General features: G+C 42.6%; 1 protein-coding gene across 3 annotated transcripts; it reads left to right on the forward strand.

The window, feature by feature from the left end:
- Positions 1–2921: 2921 nt before the first annotated feature.
- On the forward strand, positions 2922–8942 carry LOC114289629 (uncharacterized). Of its 3 annotated transcripts, XM_082873052.1 has the most exons (7): positions 2934–3152; positions 4857–5011; positions 5121–5270; positions 6342–6399; positions 6499–6875; positions 7006–7093; positions 8208–8942. In XM_082873052.1, the coding sequence occupies exons 2-5, from the start codon at positions 4892–4894 to the stop codon at positions 6522–6524; spliced, it is 354 nt and encodes a 117-aa protein (XP_082729178.1). In that variant the 5' UTR covers positions 2934–3152; positions 4857–4891; the 3' UTR covers positions 6525–6875; positions 7006–7093; positions 8208–8942. The 3 variants fall into 3 exon arrangements, 2 of the variants coding, with proteins under 2 accessions (XP_082729178.1, XP_082729177.1); XR_014331669.1 differs by having other exon boundaries at positions 2922–3152; positions 5107–5270; positions 6499–7093; XM_082873051.1 differs by having other exon boundaries at positions 6499–7093.
- Positions 8943–27917: the final 18975 nt, after the last annotated feature.

The following is a 27917-nucleotide window of genomic DNA, read 5'->3' on the forward strand; positions in this document are numbered from 1 at the left end:
GGTTCGAACAATTGAACACCTATACGGATTCTCCTGCACAGTGGCAGATATGTAAATACGGGGTTTCCATACCAATTATTGCGCATTACGGTTCGAACACCTGAACACCTATACGGATTCTCCTGCACAGTGGCTGATATCTAAATACGGGGTTTACATACCATTTCTTGCGCATTACGGTTCGAACACCCGAACACCTATACGGATTCTCCTGCACAGTGGTAGATATGTAAATACGGGGTTTACATACCATTTCTTGCGCATTACGGTTCGAACACTCGAACACCTATACGGATTCTCCTGCACAGTGGCAGATATGTAAATACGGGGTTTACATACCATTTCTTGCGCATTACGGTTCGAACACTCGAACACGTATACGTATTCTCCTGCACAGTGACAGATATTTAAATACGGGGTTTACATACCATTTCTTGCGCATTACGGTTCGAACACTCGAACACCTATACGGATTCTCCTGCACAGTGGCAAATATGTAAATACGGGGCTTACATACCATTTCTTGCGCATTACGGTTCGAACACTCGAACACCTATACGTATTCTCCTGCACAGTGGCAGATATGTAAATACGGGGTTTACATACCATTTGTTGCGCATTACGGTTCGAACACTCGAACACCTATACGGATTCTCCTACACAGTGGCAGATATGTAAATTCGGTGTTTCCATACCAATTCTTGCGCATTACGGTTCGAACACCCGAACACCTGTACGGATTCTCCTGCACAGTGGCAGATATGTAAATACGGGGTTTACATACCATTTCTTGCGCATTACGGTTCGAACACTCGAACACGTATACGTATTCTCCTGCACAGTGGCAGATATGTAAATACGGGGTTTACATACCATTTCTTGCGCATTACGGTTCGAACACTCGAACACCTATACGGATTCTCCTGCACAGTGGCAAATATGTAAATACGGGGCTTACATACCATTTCTTGCCCATTACGGTTCGAACACTCGAACACCTATACGGATTCTCCTGCACAGTGGCAGATATGTAAATACGGGGTTTACATACCATTTGTTGCGCATTACGGTTCGAACACTCGAACACCTATACGGATTCTCCTGCACAGTGGCAGATATGTAAATACGGGGTTTCCATACCAATTCCTGCGCATTACGGTTCGAACACCCGAACACCTATACGGATTCTCCTGCACAGTGGCAGATATGTAAATACGGTGTTTACATACCATTTCTTGCGCATTACGGTTCGAACACTCGAACACCTATACGGATTCTCCTGCACAGTGGCAGATATGTAAATACGGGGTTTACATACCATTTCTTGCGCATTACGGTTCGAACACTCGAACACCTATACGGATTATCCTGCACAGTGGCAGATATGTAAATACGGGGTTTCCATACCAATTCTTGCGCATTACGGTTCGAACACTCGAACACCTATACGGATTACCCTGCACAGTGGCTGATATCTAAATACGGGGTTTACATACCATTTCTTGCGCATTACGGTTCGAACACCCGAACACCTATACGGATTCTCCTGCACAGTGGTAGATATGTAAATACGGGGTTTACATACCATTTCTTGCGCATTACGGTTCGAACACTCGAACACCGATACGGATTCTCCTGCACAGTGGCAGATATGTAAATACGGGGTTTACATACCATTTCTTGCGCATTACGGTTCGAACACTCGAACACCTATACGGATTCTCCTGCACAGTGGCAGATATGTAAATACGGGGTTTCGATACCAATTCTTGCGCATTACGGTTCGAACACTCGAACACCTATACGGATTCTCCTGCACAGTGGCAGATATGTAAATACGGGGTTTACATACCATTTCTTGCGCATTACGGTTCGAACACTCGAACACCTATACGGATTCTCCTGCACAGTGGCAGATATGTAAATACGGGGTTTCCATACCCATTCTTGCGCATTACGGTTCGAACACTCGAACACCAATACGGATTATCCTGCACAGTGGCAGATATGTAAATACGGGGTTTACATACCATTTCTTGCGCATTACGGTTCGAACACCCGAACACCTATACGGATTCTCCTGCACAGTGGCAGATATGTAAATACGGGGTTTGCATACCATTTCTTGCGCATTACGGTTCGAACAATTGAACACCTATACGGATTCTCCTGCACAGTGGCAGATATGTAAATACGGGGTTTCCATACCAATTATTGCGCATTACGGTTCGAACACCCGAACACCTATACGGATTCTCCTGCACAGTGGCTGATATCTAAATACGGGGTTTACATACCATTTCTTGCGCATTACGGTTCGAACACCCGAACACCTATACGGATTGTCCTGCACAGTGGTAGATATGTAAATACGGGGTTTACATACCATTTCTTGCGCATTACGGTTCGAACACTCGAACACCTATACGGATTCTCCTGCACAGTGGCAGATATGTAAATACGGGGTTTACATACCATTTCTTGTGCATTACGGTTCGAACACTCGAACACCTATACGGATTCTCCTACACAGTGGCAGATATGTAAATACGGGGTTTCGATACCAATTCTTGCGCATTACGGTTCGAACACTCGAACACCTATACGGATTCTCCTGCACAGTGGCAGATATGTAAATACGGGGTTTACATACCATTTCTTGCGCATTACGGTTCGAACACTCGAACACCTATACGGATTCTCCTGCACAGTGGCAGATATGTAAATCACTACAAGAAAATCGAGTTTTACCAGCGTTTTTTATTGCAGCAGCCCGAAAAACGCTGCTATAAATGGGCTATTGTAACGGTTGTTGACCACTGTTAAAAAATCCAATTTTAGTCACAGTTTTTCGCTAAAGTGCTGCTATATATTTTTTTGTAGTGACAGTTTGGACTCAACCGCTACAATAAGCCAAGGAAAATCAACGGGCGCCAAAATAAATCTAATTTCGCGCTCTGATTTGTTTTGTTTTGTGTTGTTTTTTTTTTTTTTTGGGTGAATAACATATCAGAATCAGTCCCAAAAAAAACCGTTCAACTCCTTCAAGCCTCGATTGTGTGCCCTAGTTGCAACACTTCATCATTGAGCCTTCGTTCATTCTCCACCGGTGTATCAACGGCGTCAAGCTACAGCACCACTGTGATTTGAAGGTCAGTCTGCTTTCTCTATTTCTCTTTCTCTGCCCGTCTCTTTCTTCTGGTCTCTCAGTTTCTCTCTCTACCCCTCTCTCTTTCTTCTGGTCTCTCTGTTTCTCTCTCTACCCCTCTCTGCTTTCTTCTAGTCTCTGTTTCATCTATGATATTCATCAGGTAATGTTGTGGCCTTGTTTAAAATACAAACAAACAAAAAGAAATTTCAAAATTATTTTAACCCACAGATTTTCATGGATTTGTAGGTTGAAATTTAAAGCAAAGGTGTTTGAAGAAGAATATATCAATGCCGAGAAATCTAATAGACAGAGATGAAAATATATATACTAGTATCAAACAACATTACATTTAGTCCATATATATTGTTTGCTTGTGATGAACGAAGTCTAAATCCATACTCACCCAACCACCAAATACTATTAGTGAGTAAAACTAACAAAAAGGTCTATGGAATTGGTAATACATTACAGTGCTTTTAAAGTTTTTTTTTTTTTTTTTTGAAACTTAGCTTTTGATTTGTTTTGCATTTTGTTGGGTTTGAGTTGGGCTAGAGGTGGGTCATCTCTGTCTATTATGTATGCTAGGTATTTGATAAAATGCCACAATGGAGAAAATTGTTGTCCATGAATTTAATGCACAGCTTGTAATGTTTTGTTGGCTTAATAATGTGATTAGAGGAAATTCAACATTTATGTACACCTTTTTTTTTTTTTTTGAATCTAAAGACATAATTAAAGAACATTTATCATCAAACATAAAACTTTGAACATTCCACCCTTTTAACTAGTTTAGCAATCATGAGGACCAGGCTATAGGAGTGTGCCAGTCTAAATGTTATCCCTCATAGAGAATGTCCGATGTTTGTTATTTTTTCTATTAGCTATTTTGTAATATACCCTGCGGGTATGCAGTTGAGGAACCGTGTTTCTATTGAACCGCACCAGGTGCTATCCATATTGATTTTGTTTTGCCTCCACCTATCCCTACGGGTTGTGTAGGGGATCTACGTCTACTGGTTGTAGTGTAGTGTTGCTCCAATTTCTCTATAGTTTCACTGCTGCCTCCTCAAACTAGGATTAGTGGAATTGGATTTTGCTTGGAATTTCAGTAAGTGGAAAACCTGCTATTTTGTTGCATTGCGGGTCTCTGCTATTTTGCTTGGAATTTTAGTAAGTGGAAAACCTGCTATGTCTAGTTATATTTAGTTCCATCTATCTTCTTCCAAAGATTTCGCTTTTTTTGAGATTTTCTTTAACCCAAAACCCTAAAATTAGATTATATGGAGGCTTTAATCCTTACACTCCCACTGAACTAGATTTAAAATCGCATATATAGGTTGGGGATTTGCATATGTTTTCGTTGGTTGTAATTTGGGGATTTCTTTTATTTGTTTATGTTTTTTGTGACAATCAATCTTGGTCAGCTGGATTCATTTGCAGTTTCTCACAAAAAGTGAAGTATATGGGTATTGTGTTTGTATTCCAACAATGGGTATTTATCATTTTGTGTTTTGGTAATGAAAATATGTATTTATGTGATCACCTGCAAGTTGCAATTGAAGTTTGTTGGAGATTAATTAGAGAGTTCTTCTAGATCTTGCACTTCTGTTGTTGCTCTGTTTGCTTTATTTTGCTCTGAGCTTTGTATGAATAGTTGGATTTTGTTTGTGAGTTCTTCTCTAGAAATTTTTTTTTTTTTTTGTAGAGCTAGTATTTGGGGAAGTTGCATTGTGCTGGGGCATGGTTGACCGAATTGCTTACATGCATTCCTTGAAGGAAGAGGCGATTCCCATTCCAGACCAATCTGCCATCACCAAGGACAATGTTAGTATCTTGATTGACAGGGTTCTGTATGTTAAGGTACCAGTACTTTCTTTTTTTCTTTATTTTCATTGAATTAGTGGATTTCTTACTGGTTTATTGGCTTTCTGAAGCGATGGTTAAAGGCATTTTAGTTGAGTGATTGCAGATTGTGGACCCTCGTCTGGCTTCATATGGTGTTGAGAATCCCTTGTATGCAGTTATACAGCTTGCACAGACAACAATGCGTAGTGAGCTTGGGAAGATCACCCTTGACAAGACATTTGAGGAAAGAGACACCCTGAATGACAAGATAGTGGTGAGAATTCATTGGATTGGCTGTTTACTTTCCACTGTGTGTTTGATTTCCAGGGGTCAAAATGTGCTGGAAAAGATTGTTGTTCATTGCATGAGTTGTCTGTCATAGTAGTAATGATCAAGTTTATGGATTAGTTAAAGCACATTACTAATAATATGCGGAAGACATGTTGCGTAAATGGTGGGCACAGCCTAAACTATATCAGTGTCTATAGCTTTTGCTAGAATAATAGTATAAGTGTAAAATTGCTGTTGAATTCAAAAGGCGATAAAAGGTCAATTCATTTAAGAGAATGAATTTACAGTCTTAGCTATTGAAGTACAAATGAATAGAAAACATGTGGTACTTTTATGAGAAGGAATTAAATTAATGTAGGATGACATTATTAGGGGTACTATATAACTTTGGAGATAGTAAGTGGATTGGTAGTGAGATTAAACAACTATATATCATGTTGGATAGATCAATTATGGACTTAATTGATTTATATGAAGCTTGTTCTCAAGTGCTTGGAAAGTTGGAAAGGTAATATTGCAAGTTTTTGAAATCATTGGTAGAGGATATTTGTTGCTGAGCCTCATCTGGGACGTGCATTGAAAGAGGACAAAGTAAATTTTCTTTCACAATGAACTTATTCTGCAACTTGAATTGTATCACTGTAGTGGTCTGAAACTATGTTGAAAGAATTTGCGTTGTGTATGCCTTTGCTAATAACATAATCTTAATGAAGATACATTTGGCATAAACCTGGATCTAAACTAGAAATGATGCAACAAATGGTCTTCAGTATTTTGATAGAAACTCTACATATATATGAGGGCTGAATTTAGAAACCAGGATCGAAAAATGCTACATAATATTTAGTTTTGATGGCCAATATGAACATTTCCATCATTGTGGTTATATAATTCTTTAGTGTACCAGAACCCTTAATTTTGGCACCTTATTTAGGTTAGCTATTGTAGTATGTGTCTAACACTCTTTGCATGTTTCTGTTCAGATTTGCTACAGTTACTGTTTCACCTTCTTGTATAATTGGATTTGGTTGATTTATATGCACATTTTCTCCAGATTTCCATCAATGATGCTGCAAAGGATTGGGGCTTGAAGTGTCTTCGTTATGAAATAAGTCTGCCTTTTTCTGTCCTAAAACTGTGTGTTGAATTCTCTTTAATAATGTTCTGCTTGCAACTTATCATGCATTTCTCGTTGCCTTTTCTTTGTTAAGGGATATATCTCCTCCTCGTGGAGTGAGGGCAGCTATGGAGATGCAGGCTGAAGCTGAACGCAAAAGGAGAGCTCAAGTTCTTGAGTCAGAAGGTGATGAAGTCTTGTTCTTTTCCCCTTCAGATTGCATCGCAGTCCTTTATTTTGGTCAAATGTGCTGATCTATTTGTTTAGGGGTATGGCAACTATATTTTAATGATTGTCTAGCAAATTTTATGAGTTGCTTTTTTGTCTATTTGTATAATCATGTTATTCAAATTGGTTCTAACAGTCTACAGGAGTATGGTTTCAACTTAGAATTTCAGGCTGCATGTTAACAAAGCTTTTTCCCATTTTACTGTGATATTATATTGGGTTATTCAGATGAGGCCTAAGCAGGTATCTGTGAATTATTTTTTCTTTTTGGTGTTTCCCCAAAGTTCTTCAAATGTTAGTATAAAAAATCAACCTTCATGTGTTTAAATATATTATATATATGTCTGAACTTCCATTGCTATGATGTGTGCAGGTTTTTGTGTGCAATCATACTTCAATGATTGATTTCATTATTTTAGAGCAGGTGACTGTTATTATGCAGAAGCATCCTGGATGGGTTGGTAAGTGTCTAGAGCAAGAACACATCAAATATTTGGTGAAGCATTCTTTGCTGATGTATCTTGTTTCTGCATTTTACATGCCCTAATAAGAAATATATTGAAGTGCCCTGAAAATTTGGGCGCATTTTAAGCACCAAGATTTTCATCCTTGCAAGTTATCCTCTTCATGAACTTATATTCTCGTCAATCATCATCTCATGTTATTTTTTCTCATAAACCATCAAAAAGAACACTTCCCATCATTTTTATAATGAGTTGTGTTTGAAACATACAAATATAAGTAGCATAGTATGACAACATTTATCTTGAAAGGAAGCTAGTAGAAATCAAACAAACTTTTATTATGTTATCCCAAGGAGTTGGACACAAATACATATATATACAAATAGAGGACAAACATGTATGCATGTGAAATTTTATGTCTAAATTTTTGGGCTGTTTGTTGAATGAGAAATATGAGACAGTATTGAAAACTGATTAGTTGTTATTGTGGCATATTTATTTATTCAATTAGCAATTCTCCATGCATTTTTGGAAATCGAAATTGTTGGGTTACTTCAAAAAACTGTTTTGAATTGTTTGTTGGGGGTTTGAATGTTGGTTATTTTATTGAAGAAACATGTTAGACATACTTTTAATAATTAAAAGAGATATGAGGATGAATTGGATAGAGAAGATGGTGTACACTCAAAAGAACTTCATATAAAAATCCTGTGTTTCTATCCCTTCTGTCCATCAATGATATTGTAAGCTACTTTCTTTGGAGTTTCTAGCATTCTCAAGAACCACAAATGATAAACAATACCAAAAATTATATTTTCACTTATTTTCTGTTGCTCCATTTTCTTTGAACCAATTGGACTTGGGAATTTAGTTTTCAAATAGACATGCTTTTTTATAGGCATACTCACAGACATAATATTTATTGGTTAAAATTGTGACATTCAATAGGTTTTATTAAAAGTTTGGAGAACTTGATGAGTGTAAAGTGATAAGAGATATGGAATAATGCTCTAAGACCAACAAATAATCACTCATCGATGTTGTATTATGTGATTTATAGATTTTCAACTTGAAAATGATACTTATGCACATTTAATCATTTTTGTTGCAGGAAACAGGACAATACGAAGGCATCAACATCGAAATCATTTTTGTTGCAGGAAATAGGACAATATGAAAGCATCAAAATGGACGTCGTTTCTTGATTTGAACATTTTTCATGGAGGTCTTTATAAAATGGCAACATGAGTAATACTTGAGTACTATTCTCATGTGACAAGTTTATATGTACCTTTTGGATTATGGTGTAACTATTAGTTTTCTAGAAACATTTGATCTATTTTGACACGACAAGCTTATGCAATGAACCTTTTAATTAAGGTGTTTTGGATATTTTGAGATTATGAAAACGTGAACTCTTTTACCCTTTACAATTATCGACTATGAGCCATTAGAATAACGTAGTGTTTTTAAATGGTGATTATGTAAGTAGAGATAATGGTTAGCAAACCATTAAAAATTTCAAACTATATATTATTGGTAATTGAATAGTAAAATATAGCCTATAATCGCGGTTAATAACCGTCGCTACAAATAAAATTCTATGGCTATAGCGACGGTGTGAAACTGATGGAATAGAGTCAAAATATAGTAGTAGTTGACAAAATGTCGCAAAAGCACAGGTTGTAGCAGCAGTTAGACTGTCGCTATAAAGGTATCAAGCAATGGGTAAATTCATGATATAGCGACATTTGTAATTGCCACTACATCAACCGTCGCAATAAAAATAACTATACCAGCATTTGCAAAAAGCGTCACTATAAGGATATGCCGACGGGGCTATTGCGGCGGTTTAGCCGCCACTATTGCAACCGCGGGTAAAGGTGTTTTAGTTTTTAGCGACGCTTTTTCTTGCTTTTAGCGACAGTTTTGGCCGCTACTAAATCTTGGTTTTTTTGTAGTGAATACGGGGTTTCCATACCCATTCTTGCGCATTACGGTTCGAACACTCGAACACCAATACGAATACGGATTCTCCTGCACAGTGGCAGATATGTAAATACGGGGTTTACATACCATTTCTTGCGCATTACGGTTCGAACACTCGAACACCTATACGGATTCTCCTGCACAGTGGCAGATATGTAAATACGGGGTTTACATACCATTTCTTGCGCATTACGGTTCGAACACTCGAACACGTATACGTATTCTCCTGCACAGTGGCAGATATGTAAATACGGGGTTTACATACCATTTCTTGCGCATTACGGTTCGAACACTCGAACACCTATACGGATTCTCCTGCACAGTGGCAAATATGTAAATACGGGGCTTACATACCATTTCTTGCGCATTACGGTTCGAACACTCGAACACCTATACGTATTCTCCTGCACAGTGGCAGATATGTAAATACGGGGTTTACATACCATTTGTTGCGCATTACGGTTCGAACACTCGAACACCTATACGGATTCTCCTACACAGTGGCAGATATGTAAATTCGGGGTTTCCATACCAATTCTTGCGCATTACGGTTCGAACACCCGAACACCTGTACGGATTCTCCTGCACAGTGGCAGATATGTAAATACGGGGTTTACATACCATTTCTTGCGCATTACGGTTCGAACACTCGAACACGTATACGTATTCTCCTGCACAGTGGCAGATATGTAAATACGGGGTTTACATACCATTTCTTGCGCATTACGGTTCGAACACTCGAACACCTATACGGATTCTCCTGCACAGTGGCAGATATGTAAATACGGGGTTTACATACCATTTCTTGCGCATTACGGTTCGAACACTCGAACACCTATACGGATTCTCCTGCACAGTGGCAAATATGTAAATACGGGGCTTACATACCATTTCTTGCGCATTACGGTTCGAACACTCGAACACCTATACGTATTCTCCTGCACAGTGGCAGATATGTAAATACGGGGTTTACATACCATTTGTTGCGCATTACGGTTCGAACACTCGAACACCTATACGGATTCTCCTACACAGTGGCAGATATGTAAATTCGGGGTTTCCATACCAATTCTTGCGCATTACGGTTCGAACACCCGAACACCTGTACGGATTCTCCTGCACAGTGGCAGATATGTAAATACGGGGTTTACATACCATTTCTTGCGCATTACGGTTCGAACACTCGAACACGTATACGTATTCTCCTGCACAGTGGCAGATATGTAAATACGGGGTTTACATACCATTTCTTGCGCATTACGGTTCGAACACTCGAACACCTATACGGATTCTCCTGCACAGTGGCAAATTTGTAAATACGGGGCTTACATACCATTTCTTGCCCATTACGGTTCGAACACTCGAACACCTATACGGATTCTCCTGCACAGTGGCAGATATGTAAATACGGGGTTTACATACCATTTGTTGCGCATTACGGTTCGACCACTCGAACACCTATACGGATTCTCCTGCACAGTGGCAGATATGTAAATACGGGGTTTCCATACCAATTCTTGCGCATTACGGTTCGAACACCCGAACACCTATACGGATTCTCCTGCACAGTGGCAGATATGTAAATACGGTGTTTACATACCATTTCTTGCGCATTACGGTTCGAACACTCGAACACCTATACGGATTCTCCTGCACAGTGGCAGATATGTAAATACGGGGTTTACATACCATTTCTTGCGCATTACGCTTCGAACACTCGAACACCTATACGGATTATCCTGCACAGTGGCAGATATGTAAATACGGGGTTTCCATACCAATTCTTGCGCATTACGGTTCGAACACTCGAACACCTATACGGATTCTCCTGCACAGTGGCAGATATGTAAATACGGGGTTTACATACCGTTTCTTGCGCATTACGGTTCGAACACTCGAACACCTATACGGATTATCCTGCACAGTGGCAGATATGTAAGTACGGGGTTTCCATACCAATTCTTGCGCATTACGGTTCGAACACCAGAACACCTATACGGATTCTCCTGCACAGTGGCAGATATGTAAATACGGGGTTTCCATACCAATTCTTGCGCATTACGGTTCGAACACCCGAATACCTATACGGATTCTCCAGCACAGTGGCAGATATGTAAATACGGGGTTTACATACCATTTCTTGCGGATTACGGTTCGAACACTCGAACACCTATACGGATTATCCTGCACAGTGGCAGATATGTAAATACGGGGTTTACATACCATTTCTTGCGCATTACGGTTTGAACACTCGAACACCTATACGGATTCTCCTGCACAGTGGCAGATATGTAAATACGGGGTTTCCATACCAATTCTTGCTCATTACGGTTCGAACACTCGAACACCTATACGGATTACCCTGCACAGTGGCTGATATCTAAATACGGGGTTTACATACCATTTCTTGCGCATTACGGTTCGAACACCCGAACACCTATACGGATTCTCCTGCACAGTGGTAGATATGTAAATACGGGGTTTACATACCATTTCTTGTGCATTACGGTTCGAACACTCGAACACCGATACGGATTCTCCTGCACAGTGGCAGATATGTAAATACGGGCTTTACATACCATTTCTTGCGCATTACGGTTCGAACACTCGAACACCTATACGGATTCTCCTGCACAGTGGCAGATATGTAAATACGGGGTTTCGATACCAATTCTTGCGCATTACGGTTCGAACACTCGAACACCTATACGGATTCTCCTGCACAGTGGCAGATATGTAAATACGGGGTTTACATACAATTTCTTGCGCATTACGGTTCGAACACTCGAACACCTATACGGATTCTCCTGCACAGTGGCAGATATGTAAATACGGGGTTTCCATACCCATTCTTGCGCATTACGGTTCGAACACTCGAACACCAATACGGATTATCCTGCACAGTGGCAGATATGTAAATACGGGGTTTACATACCATTTCTTGCGCATTACGGTTCGAACACCCGAACACCTATACGGATTCTCCTGCACAGTGGCAGATATGTAAATACGGGGTTTGCATACCATTTCTTGCGCATTACGGTTCGAACAATTGAACACCTATACGGATTCTCCTGCACAGTGGCAGATATGTAAATACGGGGTTTCCATACCAATTATTGCGCATTACGGTTCGAACACCCGAACACCTATACGGATTCTCCTGCACAGTGGCAGATATGTAAATACGGGGTTTACATACCATTTCTTGCGCATTACGGTTCGAACACTCGAACACCTATACGGATTCTCCTGCACAGTGGCAGATATGTAAATACGGGGTTTACATACCATTTCTTGCGCATTATGGTTCGAACACTCGAACACCTATACGGATTCTCCTGCACAGTGGCAGATATGTAAATACGGGGTTTCCATACCAATTCTTGCGCATTACGGTTCGAACACCCGAACACCTATACGGATTCTCCTGCACAGTGGCAGATATGTAAATACGGGGTTTCCATACCAATTCTTGCGCATTACGGTTCGAACACCCGAATACCTATACGGATTCTCCTGCACTGTGGCAGATATGTAAATACGGGGTTTACATACCATTTCTTGCGGATTACGGTTCGAACACTCGAACACCTATACGGATTATCCTGCACAGTGGCAGATATGTAAATACGGGGTTTCCATACCAATTCTTGCGCATTACGGTTCGAACACCAGAACACCTATACGGATTCTCCTGCACAGTGGCAGATATGTAAATACGGGGTTTCCATACCAATTCTTGCGCATTACGGTTCGAACACCAGAACACCTATACGGATTCTCCTGCACAGTGGCAGATATGTAAATACGGGGTTTACATACCATTTCTTGCGCATTACGGTTCGAACACTCGAACACGTATACGTATTCTCCTGCACAGTGGCAGATATGTAAATACGGGGTTTACATACCATTTCTTGCGCATTACGGTTCGAACACTCGAACACCTATACGGATTCTCCTGCACAGTGGCAAATATGTAAATACGGGGCTTACATACCATTTCTTGCCCATTACGGTTCGAACACTCGAACACCTATAAGGATTCTCCTGCACAGTGGCAGATATGTAAATACGGGGTTTACATACCATTTGTTGCGCATTACGGTTCGAACACTCGAACACCTCTACGGATTCTCCAACACAGTGGCAGATATGTAAATACGGGGTTTCCATACCAATTCTTGCGCATTACGGTTCGAACACCCGAACACCTATACGGATTCTCCTCACAGTGGCAGATATGTAAATACGGGGTTTACATACCATTTCTTGCGCATTACGGTTCGAACACTCGAACACCTATACGGATTCTCCTGCACAGTGGCAGATATGTAAATACGGGGTTTACATACCATTTCTTGCGCATTACGGTTCGAACACTCGAACACCTATACGGATTATCCTGCACAGTGGCTGATATCTAAATACGGGGTTTACATACCATTTCTTGCGCATTACGGTTCGAACACCCGAACACCTATACGGATTCTCCTACACAGTGGCAGATATGTAAATACGGGGTTTACATACCATTTCTTGCGCATTACGGTTCGAACACTCGAACACCTATACGGATTCTCCTGCACAGTGGCAGATATGTAAATACGGGGTTTACATACCATTTCTTGCGCATTACGGTTCGAACACCCGAACACCTATACGGATTCTCCTGCACAGTGGCAGATATGTAAATACGGGGTTTACATACCATTTCTTGCACATTTCGGTTCGAACACTCGAACACCTCTACGGATTATCCTGCACAGTGGCAGATATGTAAATACGGGGTTTACATACCATTTCTTGCGCATTACGGTTCGAACACTCGAACACCTATACGGATTCTCCTGCACAGTGGCAGATATGTAAATACGGGGTTTACATACCATTTCTTGCGCATTACGGTTCGAACACCCGAACACCTATACGGATTCTCCTGCACAGTGGTAGATATGTAAATACGGGGTTTACATACCATTTCTTGCGCATTACGGTTCGAACACTCGAACACCTATACGGATTCTCCTGCACAGTGGCAGATATGTAAATACGGGGTTTCCATACCAATTCTTGCGCATTACGGTTCGAACACCCGAACACCTATACGGATTCTCCTGCACAGTGGCAGATATGTAAATACGGGGTTTACATACCATTTCTTGCGCATTACGGTTCGAACACTCGAACACCTATACGGATTCTCCTGCACAGTGGCAGATATGTAAATACGGGGTTTACATACCATTTCTTGCGCATTATGGTTCGAACACTCGAACACCTATACGGATTCTCCTGCACAGTGGCAGATATGTAAATACGGGGTTTCCATACCAATTCTTGCGCATTACGGTTCGAACACCCGAACACCTATACGGATTCTCCTGCACAGTGGCAGATATGTAAATACGGGGTTTCCATACCAATTCTTGGGCATTACGGTTCGAACACCCGAATACCTATACGGATTCTCCTGCACAGTGGCAGATATGTAAATACGGGGTTTACATACCATTTCTTGCGGATTACGGTTCGAACACTCGAACACCTATACGGATTATCCTGCACAGTGGCAGATATGTAAATACGGGGTTTCCATACCAATTCTTGCGCATTACGGTTCGAACACCAGAACACCTATACGGATTCTCCTGCACAGTGGCAGATATGTAAATACGGGGTTTCCATACCAATTCTTGCGCATTACGGTTCGAACACCAGAACACCTATACGGATTCTCCTGCACAGTGGCAGATATGTAAATACGGGGTTTACATACCATTTCTTGCGCATTACGGTTCGAACACTCGAACACGTATACGTATTCTCCTGCACAGTGGCAGATATGTAAATACGGGGTTTACATACCATTTCTTGCGCATTACGGTTCGAACACTCGAACACCTATACGGATTCTCCTGCACAGTGGCAAATATGTAAATACGGGGCTTACATACCATTTCTTGCCCATTACGGTTCGAACACTCGAACACCTATAAGGATTCTCCTGCACAGTGGCAGATATGTAAATACGGGGTTTACATACCATTTGTTGCGCATTACGGTTCGAACACTCGAACACCTCTACGGATTCTCCAACACAGTGGCAGATATGTAAATACGGGGTTTCCATACCAATTCTTGCACATTACGGTTCGAACAGCCGAACACCTATACGGATTCTCCTCACAGTGGCAGATATGTAAATACGGGGTTTACATACCATTTCTTGCGCATTACGGTTCGAACACTCGAACACCTATACGGATTCTCCTGCACAGTGGCAGATATGTAAATACGGGGTTTACATACCATTTCTTGCGCATTACGGTTCGAACACTCGAACACCTATACGGATTATCCTGCACAGTGGCTGATATCTAAATACGGGGTTTACATACCATTTCTTGCGCATTACGGTTCGAACACCCGAACACCTATACGGATTCTCCTACACAGTGGCAGATATGTAAATACGGGGTTTACATACCATTTCTTGCGCATTACGGTTCGAACACTCGAACACCTATACGGATTCTCCTGCACAGTGGCAGATATGTAAATACGGGGTTTACATACAATTTCTTGCGCATTACGGTTCGAACACTCGAACACCTATACGGATTCTCCTGCACAGTGGCAGATATGTAAATACGGGGTTTCCATACCCATTCTTGCGCATTACGGTTCGAACACTCGAACACCAATACGGATTATCCTGCACAGTGGCAGATATGTAAATACGGGGTTTACATACCATTTCTTGCGCATTACGGTTCGAACACCCGAACACCTATACGGATTCTCCTGCACAGTGGCAGATATGTAAATACGGGGTTTGCATACCATTTCTTGCGCATTACGGTTCGAACAATTGAACACCTATACGGATTCTCCTGCACAGTGGCAGATATGTAAATACGGGGTTTCCATACCAATTATTGCGCATTACGGTTCGAACACCCGAACACCTATACGGATTCTCCTGCACAGTGGCAGATATGTAAATACGGGGTTTCCATACCAATTCTTGCGCATTACGGTTCGAACACCCGAACACCTATACGGATTCTCCTGCACAGTGGCAGATATGTAAATACGGGGTTTACATACCATTTCTTGCGCATTACGGTTCGAACACTCGAACACCTATACGGATTCTCCTGCACAGTGGCAGATATGTAAATACGGGGTTTACATACCATTTCTTGCGCATTATGGTTCGAACACTCGAACACCTATACGGATTCTCCTGCACAGTGGCAGATATGTAAATACGGGGTTTCCATACCAATTCTTGCGCATTACGGTTCGAACACCCGAACACCTATACGGATTCTCCTGCACAGTGGCAGATATGTAAATACAGGGTTTCCATACCAATTCTTGCGCATTACGGTTCGAACACCCGAATACCTATACGGATTCTCCTGCACAGTGGCAGATATGTAAATACGGGGTTTACATACCATTTCTTGCGGATTACGGTTCGAACACTCGAACACCTATACGGATTATCCTGTACAGTGGCAGATATGTAAATACGGGGTTTCCATACCAATTCTTGCGCATTACGGTTCGAACACCAGAACACCTATACGGATTCTCCTGCACAGTGGCAGATATGTAAATACGGGGTTTCCATACCAATTCTTGCGCATTACGGTTCGAACACCCGAATACCAATACGGATTCTCCTACACAGTGGCAGATATGTAAATACAGGGTTTCCATACCAATTCTTGCGCATTACGGTTCGAACACCCGAACACCTATACGGATTCTCCTGCACAGTGGCAGATATGTAAATACGGGGTTTACATACCATTTCTTGCGCATTACGGTTCGAACACTCGAACACGTATACGTATTCTCCTGCACAGTGGCAGATATGTAAATACGGGGTTTACATACCATTTCTTGCGCATTACGGTTCGAACACTCGAACACCTATACGGATTCTCCTGCACAGTGGCAAATATGTAAATACGGGGCTTACATACCATTTCTTGCCCATTACGGTTCGAACACTCGAACACCTATACGGATTCTCCTGCACAGTGGCAGATATGTAAATACGGGGTTTACATACCATTTGTTGCGCATTACGGTTCGAACACTCGAACTCCTCTACGGATTCTCCTACACAGTGGCAGATATGTAAATACGGGGTTTCCATACCAATTCTTGCGCATTACGGATCGAACACCCGAACACCTATACGGATTCTCCTCACAGTGGCAGAGATGTAAATACGGGGTTTACATACCATTTCTTGCGCATTACGGTTCGAACACTCGAACACCTATACGGATTCTCCTGCACAGTGGCAGATATGTAAATACGGGGTTTACATACCATTTCTTGCGCATTACGGTTCGAACACTCGAACACCTATACGGATTATCCTGCACAGTGGCTGATATCTAAATACGGGGTTTACATACCATTTCTTGCGCATTACGGTTCGAACACCCGAACACCTATACGGATTCTCCTACACAGTGGCAGATATGTAAATACGGGGTTTACATACCATTTCTTGCGCATTACGGTTCGAACACTCGAACACCTATACGGATTCTCCTGCACAGTGGCAGATATGTAAATACGGGGTTTACATACCATTTCTTGCGCATTACGGTTCGAACACCCGAACACCTATACGGATTCTCCTGCATAGTGGCAGATATGTAAATACGGGGTTTACATACCATTTCTTGCACATTTCGGTTCGAACACTCGAACACCTCTACGGATTATCCTGCACAGTGGCAGATATGTAAATACGGGGTTTACATACCATTTCTTGCGCATTACGGTTCGAACACTCGAACACCTATACGGATTCTCCTGCACAGTGGCAGATATGTAAATACGGGGTTTCCATACCAATTCTTGCGCATTACGGTTCGAACACCCGAACACCTATACAGATTCTCCTGCACAGTGGCAGATATGTAAATACGGGGTTTACATACCATTTCTTGCGCATTACGGTTCGAACACTCGAACACCTATACGGATTCTCCTGCACAGTGGCAGATATGTAAATACGGGGTTTACATACCATTTCTTGCGCATTATGGTTCGAACACTCGAACACCTATACGGATTCTCCTGCACAGTGGCTGATATGTAAATATGGGGTTTCCATACCAATTCTTGCGATTTACGGTTCGAACACCCGAACACCTATACGGATTCTCCTGCACAGTGGCAGATATGTAAATACGGGGTTTACATACCATTTCTTGCGCATTACGGTTCGAACACCCGAACACCTATACGGATTCTCCTGCACAGTGGCAGATATGTAAATACGGGGTTTACATACCATTTCTTGCGCATTACGGTTCGAACACTCGAACACCTATACGGATTATCCTGCACAGTGGCAGATATGTAAATACGGGGTTTCCATACCAATTCTTGCGCATTACGGTTCGAACACCAGAACACCTATACGGATTCTCCTGCACAGTGGCAGATATGTAAATACGGGGTTTCCATACCAATTCTTGCGCATTACGGTTCGAACACCCGAATACCAATACGGATTCTCCTGCACAGTGGCAGATATGTAAATACAGGGTTTCCATACCAATTCTTGCGCATTACGGTTCGAACACCCGATAACCGATACGGATTCTCCTGCACAGTGGTAGATATGTAAATACGGGGTTTACATACCATTTCTTGCGGATTACGGTTCAAACACTCAAACACCTATACGGATTCTCCTGCACTGTGGCAGATATGTAAATACGGCGATTACATACCATTTCTTGCGCATTACGGTTCGAACACTCGAACACCTATACGGATTCTCCAGCACAGTGGCAGATATGTAAATACGGGGTTTCCATACCAATTCTTGCGCATTACGGTTCGAACACTCGAACAACTATACGGATTATCCTGCACAGTGGCAGATATGTAAATACGGGGTTTACATACCATTTCTTGCGCATTACGGTTCGAACACCCGATAACCTATACGGATTCTCCTGCACAGTGGCAGATATGTAAATACGGGGTTTACATACCATTTCTTGCGCATTACGGTTCGAACACTCGAACACCTATACGGATTCTCCTGCACAGTGGCAGATATGTAAATACGGGGTTTACATACCATTTCTTGCGCATTATAGTTCGAACACTCGAACACCTATACGGATTCTCCTGCACAGTGGCAGACATGTAAATACGGGGTTTCCATACCAATTCTTGCGCATTACAGTTCGAACACCCGAAAACCTATAAGGATTCTCCTGCACAGTGGCAGATATGTAAATACGGGGTTTCCGTACCAATTCTTGCGCATTACGGTTCGAACACCCGAACACCTATATGGATTCTCCTGCACAGTGGCAGATATGTAAATACGGGGTTTACATACCATTTCTTGCGCATTACGGTTCGAACACTCGAACACCTATACGGATTCTCCTACACAGTGGCAGATATGTAAATACGGGGTTTACATACCATTTCTTGCGCATTATGGTTCGAACACTCGAACACCTATACGGATTCTCCTGCACAGTGGCAGATATGTAAATATGGGGTTTCCATACCAATTCTTGCGCATTACGGTTCGAACACCCGAACACCTATACGGATTCTCCTGCACAGCGGCAGATATGTAAATACGGGGTTTACATACCATTTCTTGCGCATTACGGTTCGAACACCCGAACACCTATACGGATTCTCCTGCACAGTGGCAGATATGTGAATACGGGGTTTACATACCATTTCTTGCGCATTACGGTTCGAACACTCGAACACCTATACGGATTATCCTGCACAGTGGCAGATATGTAAATACGGGGTTTCCATACCAATTCTTGCGCATTACGGTTCGAACACCAGAACACCTATACGGATTCTCCTGCACAGTGGCAGATATGTAAATACGGGGTTTCCATACCAATTCTTGCGCATTACGGTTCGAACACCCGAATACCAATACGGATTCTCCTGCACAGTGGCAGATATGTAAATACAGGGTTTCCATACCAATTCTTGCGCATTACGGTTCGAACACCCGATAACCTATACGGATTCTCCTGCACAGTGGCAGATATGTAAATACGGGGTTTACATACCATTTCTTGCGGATTATGGTTCGAACACTCAAACACCTATACGGATTCTCCTGCACAGTGGCAGATATGTAAATACGGCGATTACATACCATTTCTTGCGCATTACGGTTCGAACACTCGAACACCTATACGGATTCTCCTGCACAGTGGCAGATATGTAAATACGGGGTTTCCATACCAATTCTTGCGCATTACGGTTCGAACACTCGAACAACTATACGGATTATCCTGCACAGTGGCAGATATGTAAATACGGGGTTTACATACCATTTCTTGCGCATTACGGTTCGAACACTTGAACACCTATACGGATTCTCCTGCACAGTGGCAGATATGTAAATACGGGGTTTACATACCATTTCTTGCGCATTACGGTTCGAACACTCGAACACCTATACGGATTCTCCTGCACAGTGGCAGATATGAAAATACGGGGTTTACATACCATTTCTTGCGCATTATAGTTCGAACACTCGAACACCTATACGGATTCTCCTGCACAGTGGCAGACATGTAAATACGGGGTTTCCATTCCAATTCTTGCGCATTACGGTTCGAACACCCGAAAACCTATACGGATTCTCCTGCACAGTGGCAGATATGTAAATACGGGGTTTCCGTACCAATTCTTGCGCATTACGGTTCGAACCCCCGAACACCTATACGGATTCTCCTGCACAGTGGCAGATATGTAAATACGGGGTTTACATACCATTTCTTGCGCATTACGGTTCGAACACTCGAACACCTATACGGATTCTCCTGCACAGTGGCAGATATGTAAATACGGGGTTTCGATACCAATTCATGCGCATTACGGTTCGAACACCCGAACACCTATACGGATTCTCCTGCACAGTGGCAGGTATGTACATACGGGGTTTACATACCATTTCTTGCGCATTACGGTTCGAACACCCGAACACCTATACGGATTCTCCTCCACAGTGGCAGATATGTAAATACGGGGTTTACATACCATTTCTTGCGCGTTACGGTTCGAACACTCGAACACCTATACGGATTCTCCTGCACTGTGGCAGATATGTAAATACGTGGTTTACATACTATTTCTTGCGCATTACGGTTCGAACACTCGAACACCTATACGGATTCTCCTGCACAGTGGCAGATATGTAAATACGGGGTTTGCATACCATTTCTTGCGCATTACGGTTCGAACACTCGAACACCTATACGGATTCTCCTGCAAAGTGGCAGATATGTAAATACGGGGTTTACATACCATTTCTTGCGCATTACAGTTCGAACACCTGAACACCTATACGGATTCTCCTGCACAGTGGCAGATATGTAAATACGGGGTTTACATACCATTTCTTGCGCATTACGGTTCGAACACCCGAACACCTATACGGATTCTCCTGCACAGTGGCAGATATGTAAATACGGGGTTTACATACCATTTCTTGCGCATTACGGTTCGAACACTCGAACACCTATACGGATTATCCTGCACAGTGGCAGATATGTAAATACGGGGTTTCCATACCAATTCTTGCGCATTACGGTTCGAACACCAGAACACCTATACGGATTCTCCTGCACAGTGGCAGATATGTAAATACGGGGTTTCCATACCAATTCTTGCGCATTACGGTTCGAACACCCGAATACCAATACGGATTCTCCTGCACAGTGGCAGATATGTAAATACAGGGTTTCCATACCAATTCTTGCGCATTACGGTTCGAACACCCGATAACCTATAAGGATTCTCCTGCACAGTGGTAGATATGTAAATACGGGGTTTACATACCATTTCTTGCGGATTATGGTTCGAACACTCAAACACCTATACGGATTCTCCTACGAAGTGGCAGATATGTAAATACGGCGATTACATACCATTTCTTGCGCATTACGGTTCGAACACTCGAACACCTATACGGATTCTCCTGCACAGTGGCAGATATGTAAATACGGGGTTTCCATACCAATTCTTGCGCATTACGGTTCGAACACTCGAACAACTATACGGATTATCCTGCACAGTGGCAGATATGTAAATACGGGGTTTACGTACCATTTCTTGCGCATTACGGTTCGAACACTCGAACACCTATACGGATTCTCCTGCACAGTGGCAGATATGTAAATACGGGGTTTACATACCATTTCTTGCGCATTACGGTTCGAACACTCGAACACCTATACGGATTCTCCTGCACAGTGGCAGATATGTAAATACCGGGTTTACATACCATTTCTTGCGCATTATAGTTCGAACACTCGAACACCTATACGGATTCTACTGCACAGTGGCAGACATGTAAATACGGGGTTTCCATTCCAATTCTTGCACATTACGGTTCGAACACCCGAAAACCTATACGGATTCTCCTGCACAGTGGCAGATATGTAAATACGGGGTTTCCGTACCAATTCTTGCGCATTACGGTTCGAACCCCCGAACACCTATACGGATTCTCCTGCACAGTGGCAGATATGTAAATACGGGGTTTACATACCATTTCTTGCGCATTACGGTTCGAACACTCGAACACCTATACGGATTCTCCTGCACAGTGGCAGATATGTAAATACGGGGTTTCGATACCAATTCATGCGCATTACGGTTCGAACACCCGAACACCTATAGGGATTCCCCTGCACAGTGGCCGGTATGTAAATACGGGGTTTACATACCATTTCTTGCGCATTACGGTTCGAACACCCGAGCACCTATACGGATTCTCCTCCACAGTGGCAGATATGTAAATACGGGGTTTACGTACCATTTCTTGCGCGTTACTGTTCGAACACTCGAACACCTATACGGATTCTCCTGCACAGTGGCAGATATGTAAATACGTGGTTTACATACTATTTCTTGCGCATTACGGTTCGAACACTCGAACACCTATACGGATTCTCCTGCAAAGTGGCAGATATGTAAATACGGGGTTTACATACCATTTCTTGCGCATTATGGTTCGAACACTCGAACACCTATACGGATTCTCCTGCACAGTGGCAGATATGTAAATACGGGGTTTCCATACCATTTCTTGCGCATTACGGTTCGAACACTCGAACACCTATACGGATTCTCCTGCAAAGTGGCAGATATGTAAATACGGGGTTTACATACCATTTCTTGCGCATTACAGTTCGAACACCTGAACACCTAGACGGATTCTCCTGCATAGTGGCAGATATGTAAATACGGGGTTTACATACCATTTCTTGCGCATTATAGTTCGAACACTCGAACACCTATACGGATTCTCCTGCACAGTGGCAGATATGTAAATACGGGGTTTACATACCATTTCTTGCGCATTACGGTTCGAACACTCGAACACCTATACGGATTATCCTGCACAGTGGCAGATATGTAAATACGGGGTTTCCATACCAATTCTTGCGCATTACGGTTCGAACACCAGAACACCTATACGGATTCTCCTGCACAGTGGCAGATATATAAATACGGGGTTTCCATACCAATTCTTGCGCATTACGGTTCGAACACCCGAATACCAATACGGATTCTCCTGCACAGTGGCCAATATGTAAATACAGGGTTTCCATACCAATTCTTGCGCATTACGGTTCGAACACCCGATAACCTATACGGATTCTCCTGCACAGTGGCAGATATGTAAATACGGGGTTTACATACCATTTCTTACGGATTATGGTTCGAACACTCAAACACATATACGGATTCTCCTGCACAGTGGCAGATATGTAAATACGGCGATTACATACCATTTCTTGCGCATTACGGTTCGAACACTCGAACACCTATACGGATTCTCCTGCACAGTGGCAGATATGTAAATACGGGGTTTCCATACCAATTCTTGCGCATTACGGTTCGAACACTCGAACAACTATACGGATTATCCTGCACAGTGGCAGATATGTAAATACGGGGTTTACATACCATTTCTTGCGGATTACGGTTCGAACACTCGAACACCTATACGGATTCCCCTGCATAGTGGCAGATATGTAAATACCGGGTTTACATACCATTTCTTGCGCATTATAGTTCGAACACTCGAACACCTATACGGATTCTCCTGCACAGTGGCAGACATGTAAATATGGGGTTTCCATTCCAATTCTTGCGCATTACGGTTCGAACACCCGAAAACCTATACGGATTCTCCTGCACAGTGGCAAATATGTAAATACGGGGTTTCCGTACCAATTCTTGCGCATTACGGTTCGAACCCCCGAACACCTATACGGATTCTCCTGCACAGTGGCAGATATGTAAATACGGGGTTTACATACCATTTCTTGCGCATTACGGTTCGAACACTCGAACACCTATACAGATTATCCTGCACAGTGGCAGATATGTAAATACGGGGTTTCCATACCAATTCTTGCGCATTACGGTTCGAACACCAGAACACCTATACGGATTCTCCTGCACAGTGGCAGATATGTAAATACGGGGTTTCCATACCAATTCTTGCGCATTACGGTTCGAACAACCGAATACCAATACGGATTCTCCTGCACAGTGGCAGATATGTAAATACAAGGTTTCCATACCAATTCTTGCGCATTACGGTTCGAACACCCGATAACCTATACGGATTCTCCTGCACAGTGGCAGATATGTAAATACGGGGTTTACATACCATTTCTTGCGGATTATGGTTCGAACACTCAAACACCTATACGGATTCTCCTGCACAGTGGCAGATATGTAAATACGTGGTTTACATACTATTTCTTGCGCATTACGGTTCGAACACTCGAACACCTATACGGATTCTCCTGCACAGTGGCAGATATGTAAATACGTGGTTTACATACTATTTCTTGCGCATTACGGTTCGAACACTCGAACACCTATACGGATTCTCCTGCACAGTGGCAGATATGTAAATACGGGGTTTCCATACCATTTCTTGCGCATTACGGTTCGAACACTCGAACACCTATACGGATTCTCCTGCAAAGTGGCAGATATGTAAATACGGGGTTTACATACCATTTCTTGCGCATTACAGTTCGAACACCTGAACACCTATACGGATTCTCCTGCACAGTGGCAGATATGTAAATACGGGGTTTACATACCATTTCTTGCGCATTACGGTTCGAACACCCGAACACCTATACGGATTCTCCTGCACAGTGGCAGATATGTAAATACGGGGTTTACATACCATTTCTTGCGCATTACGGTTCGAACACTCGAACACCTATACGGATTATCCTGCACAGTGGCAGATATGTAAATACGGGGTTTCCATACCAATTCTTGCGCATTACGGTTCGAACACCAGAACACCTATACGGATTCTCCTGCACAGTGGCAGATATGTAAATACGGGGTTTCCATACCAATTCTTGCGCATTACGGTTCGAACACCCGAATACCAATACGGATTCTCCTGCACAGTGGCAGATATGTAAATACAGGGTTTCCATACCAATTCTTGCGCATTACGGTTCGAACACCCGATAACCTATACGGATTCTCCTGCACAGTGGCAGATATGTAAATACGGGGTTTACATACCATTTCTTGCGGATTATGGTTCGAACACTCAAACACCTATACGGATTCTCCTGCACAGTGGCAGATATGTAAATACGGCGATTACATACCATTTCTTGCGCATTACGGTTCGAACACTCGAACACCTATACGGATTCTCCTGCACAGTGGCAGATATGTAAATACGGGGTTTCCATACCAATTCTTGCGCATTACGGTTCGAACACTCGAACAACTATACGGATTATCCTGCACAGTGGCAGATATGTAAATACGGGGTTTACATACCATTTCTTGCGCATTACGGTTCGAACACTCGAACACGTATACGGATTCTCCTGCACAGTGGCAGATATGTAAATACGGGGTTTACATACCATTTCTTGCGCATTACGGTTCGAACACTCGAACACCTATACGGATTCTCCTGCACAGTGGCAGATATGTAAATACGGGGTTTACATACCATTTCTTGCGCATTATAGTTCGAACACTCGAACACCTATACGGATTCTCCTGCACAGTGGCAGACATGTAAATACGGGGTTTCCATTCCAATTCTTGCGCATTACGGTTCGAACACCCGAAAACCTATACGGATTCTCCTGCACAGTGGCAGATATGTAAATACGGGGTTTCCGTACCAATTCTTGCGCATTACGGTTCGAACCCCCGACCACCTATACGGATTCTCCTGCACAGTGGCAGATATGTAAATACGGGGTTTACATACCCTTTCTTGCGCATTACGGTCCGAACACTCGAACACCTATACGGATTCTCCTGCACAATGGCAGATATGTAAATACGGGGTTTCGATACCAATTCATGCGCATTACGGTTCGAACACCCGAACACCTATACGGATTCCCCTGCACAGTGGCAGATATGTAAATACGGGGTTTACATACGATTTCTTGCGCATTACGGTTCGAACACCCGAACACCTATACGGATTCTCCTGCACAGTGGCAGATATGTAAATACGGGGTTTCCATACCAATTCTTGCGCATTACGGTTCGAACACCCGAATACCAATACGGATTCTCCTGCACAGTGGCAGATATGTAAATACAGGGTTTCCATACCAATTCTTGCGCATTACGGTTCGAACACCCGATAACCTATAAGGATTCTCCTGCACAGTGGTAGATATGTAAATACGGGGTTTACATACCATTTCTTGCGGATTATGGTTCGAACACTCAAACACCTATACGGATTCTCCTACGAAGTGGCAGATATGTAAATACGGCGATTACATACCATTTCTTGCGCATTACGGTTCGAACACTCGAACACCTATACGGATTCTCCTGCACAGTGGCAGATATGTAAATACGGGGTTTCCATACCAATTCTTGCGCATTACGGTTCGAACACTCGAACAACTATACGGATTATCCTGCACAGTGGCAGATATGTAAATACGGGGTTTACATACCATTTCTTGCGCATTACGGTTCGAACACTCGAACACCTATACGGATTCTCCTGCACAGTGGCAGATATGTAAATACGGGGTTTACATACCATTTCTTGCGCATTACGGTTCGAACACTCGAACACCTATACGGATTCTCCTGCACAGTGGCAGATATGTAAATACCGGGTTTACATACCATTTCTTGCGCATTATAGTTCGAACACTCGAACACCTATACGGATTCTACTGCACAGTGGCAGACATGTAAATACGGGGTTTCCATTCCAATTCTTGCACATTACGGTTCGAACACCCGAAAACCTATACGGATTCTCCTGCACAGTGGCAGATATGTAAATACGGGGTTTCCGTACCAATTCTTGCGCATTACGGTTCGAACCCCCGAACACCTATACGGATTCTCCTGCACAGTGGCAGATATGTAAATACGGGGTTTACATACCATTTCTTGCGCATTACGGTTCGAACACTCGAACACCTATACGGATTCTCCTGCACAGTGGCAGATATGTAAATACGGGGTTTCGATACCAATTCATGCGCATTACGGTTCGAACACCCGAACACCTATACGGATTCCCCTGCACAGTGGCCGGTATGTAAATACGGGGTTTACATACCATTTCTTGCGCATTACGGTTCGAACACCCGAACACCTATACGGATTCTCCTCCACAGTGGCAGATATGTAAATACGGGGTTTACATACCATTTCTTGCGCGTTACGGTTCGAACACTCGAACACCTATACGGATTCTCCTGCACAG

This window comes from Camellia sinensis, chromosome 6 (assembly GCF_055761805.1).
Source record: "Camellia sinensis isolate YWXY chromosome 6, ASM5576180v1, whole genome shotgun sequence".
Classification (NCBI taxonomy): domain Eukaryota; kingdom Viridiplantae; phylum Streptophyta; class Magnoliopsida; order Ericales; family Theaceae; genus Camellia; species Camellia sinensis.

Bases quoted from the DNA above. Each gene is read 5' to 3' on its own strand.
- LOC114289629 (XM_082873051.1), top strand. From the start codon at position 4,892: ATGGTTGACCGAATTGCTTACATGCATTCCTTGAAGGAAGAGGCGATT. The intron at 5,271-6,341 runs GTGAGAATTCAT...CATTTTCTCCAG, and splicing joins CCCTGAATGACAAGATAGTG to ATTTCCATCAATGATGCTGC. The intron at 6,400-6,498 runs GTCTGCCTTTTT...TTCTTTGTTAAG, and splicing joins GTGTCTTCGTTATGAAATAA to GGATATATCTCCTCCTCGTG.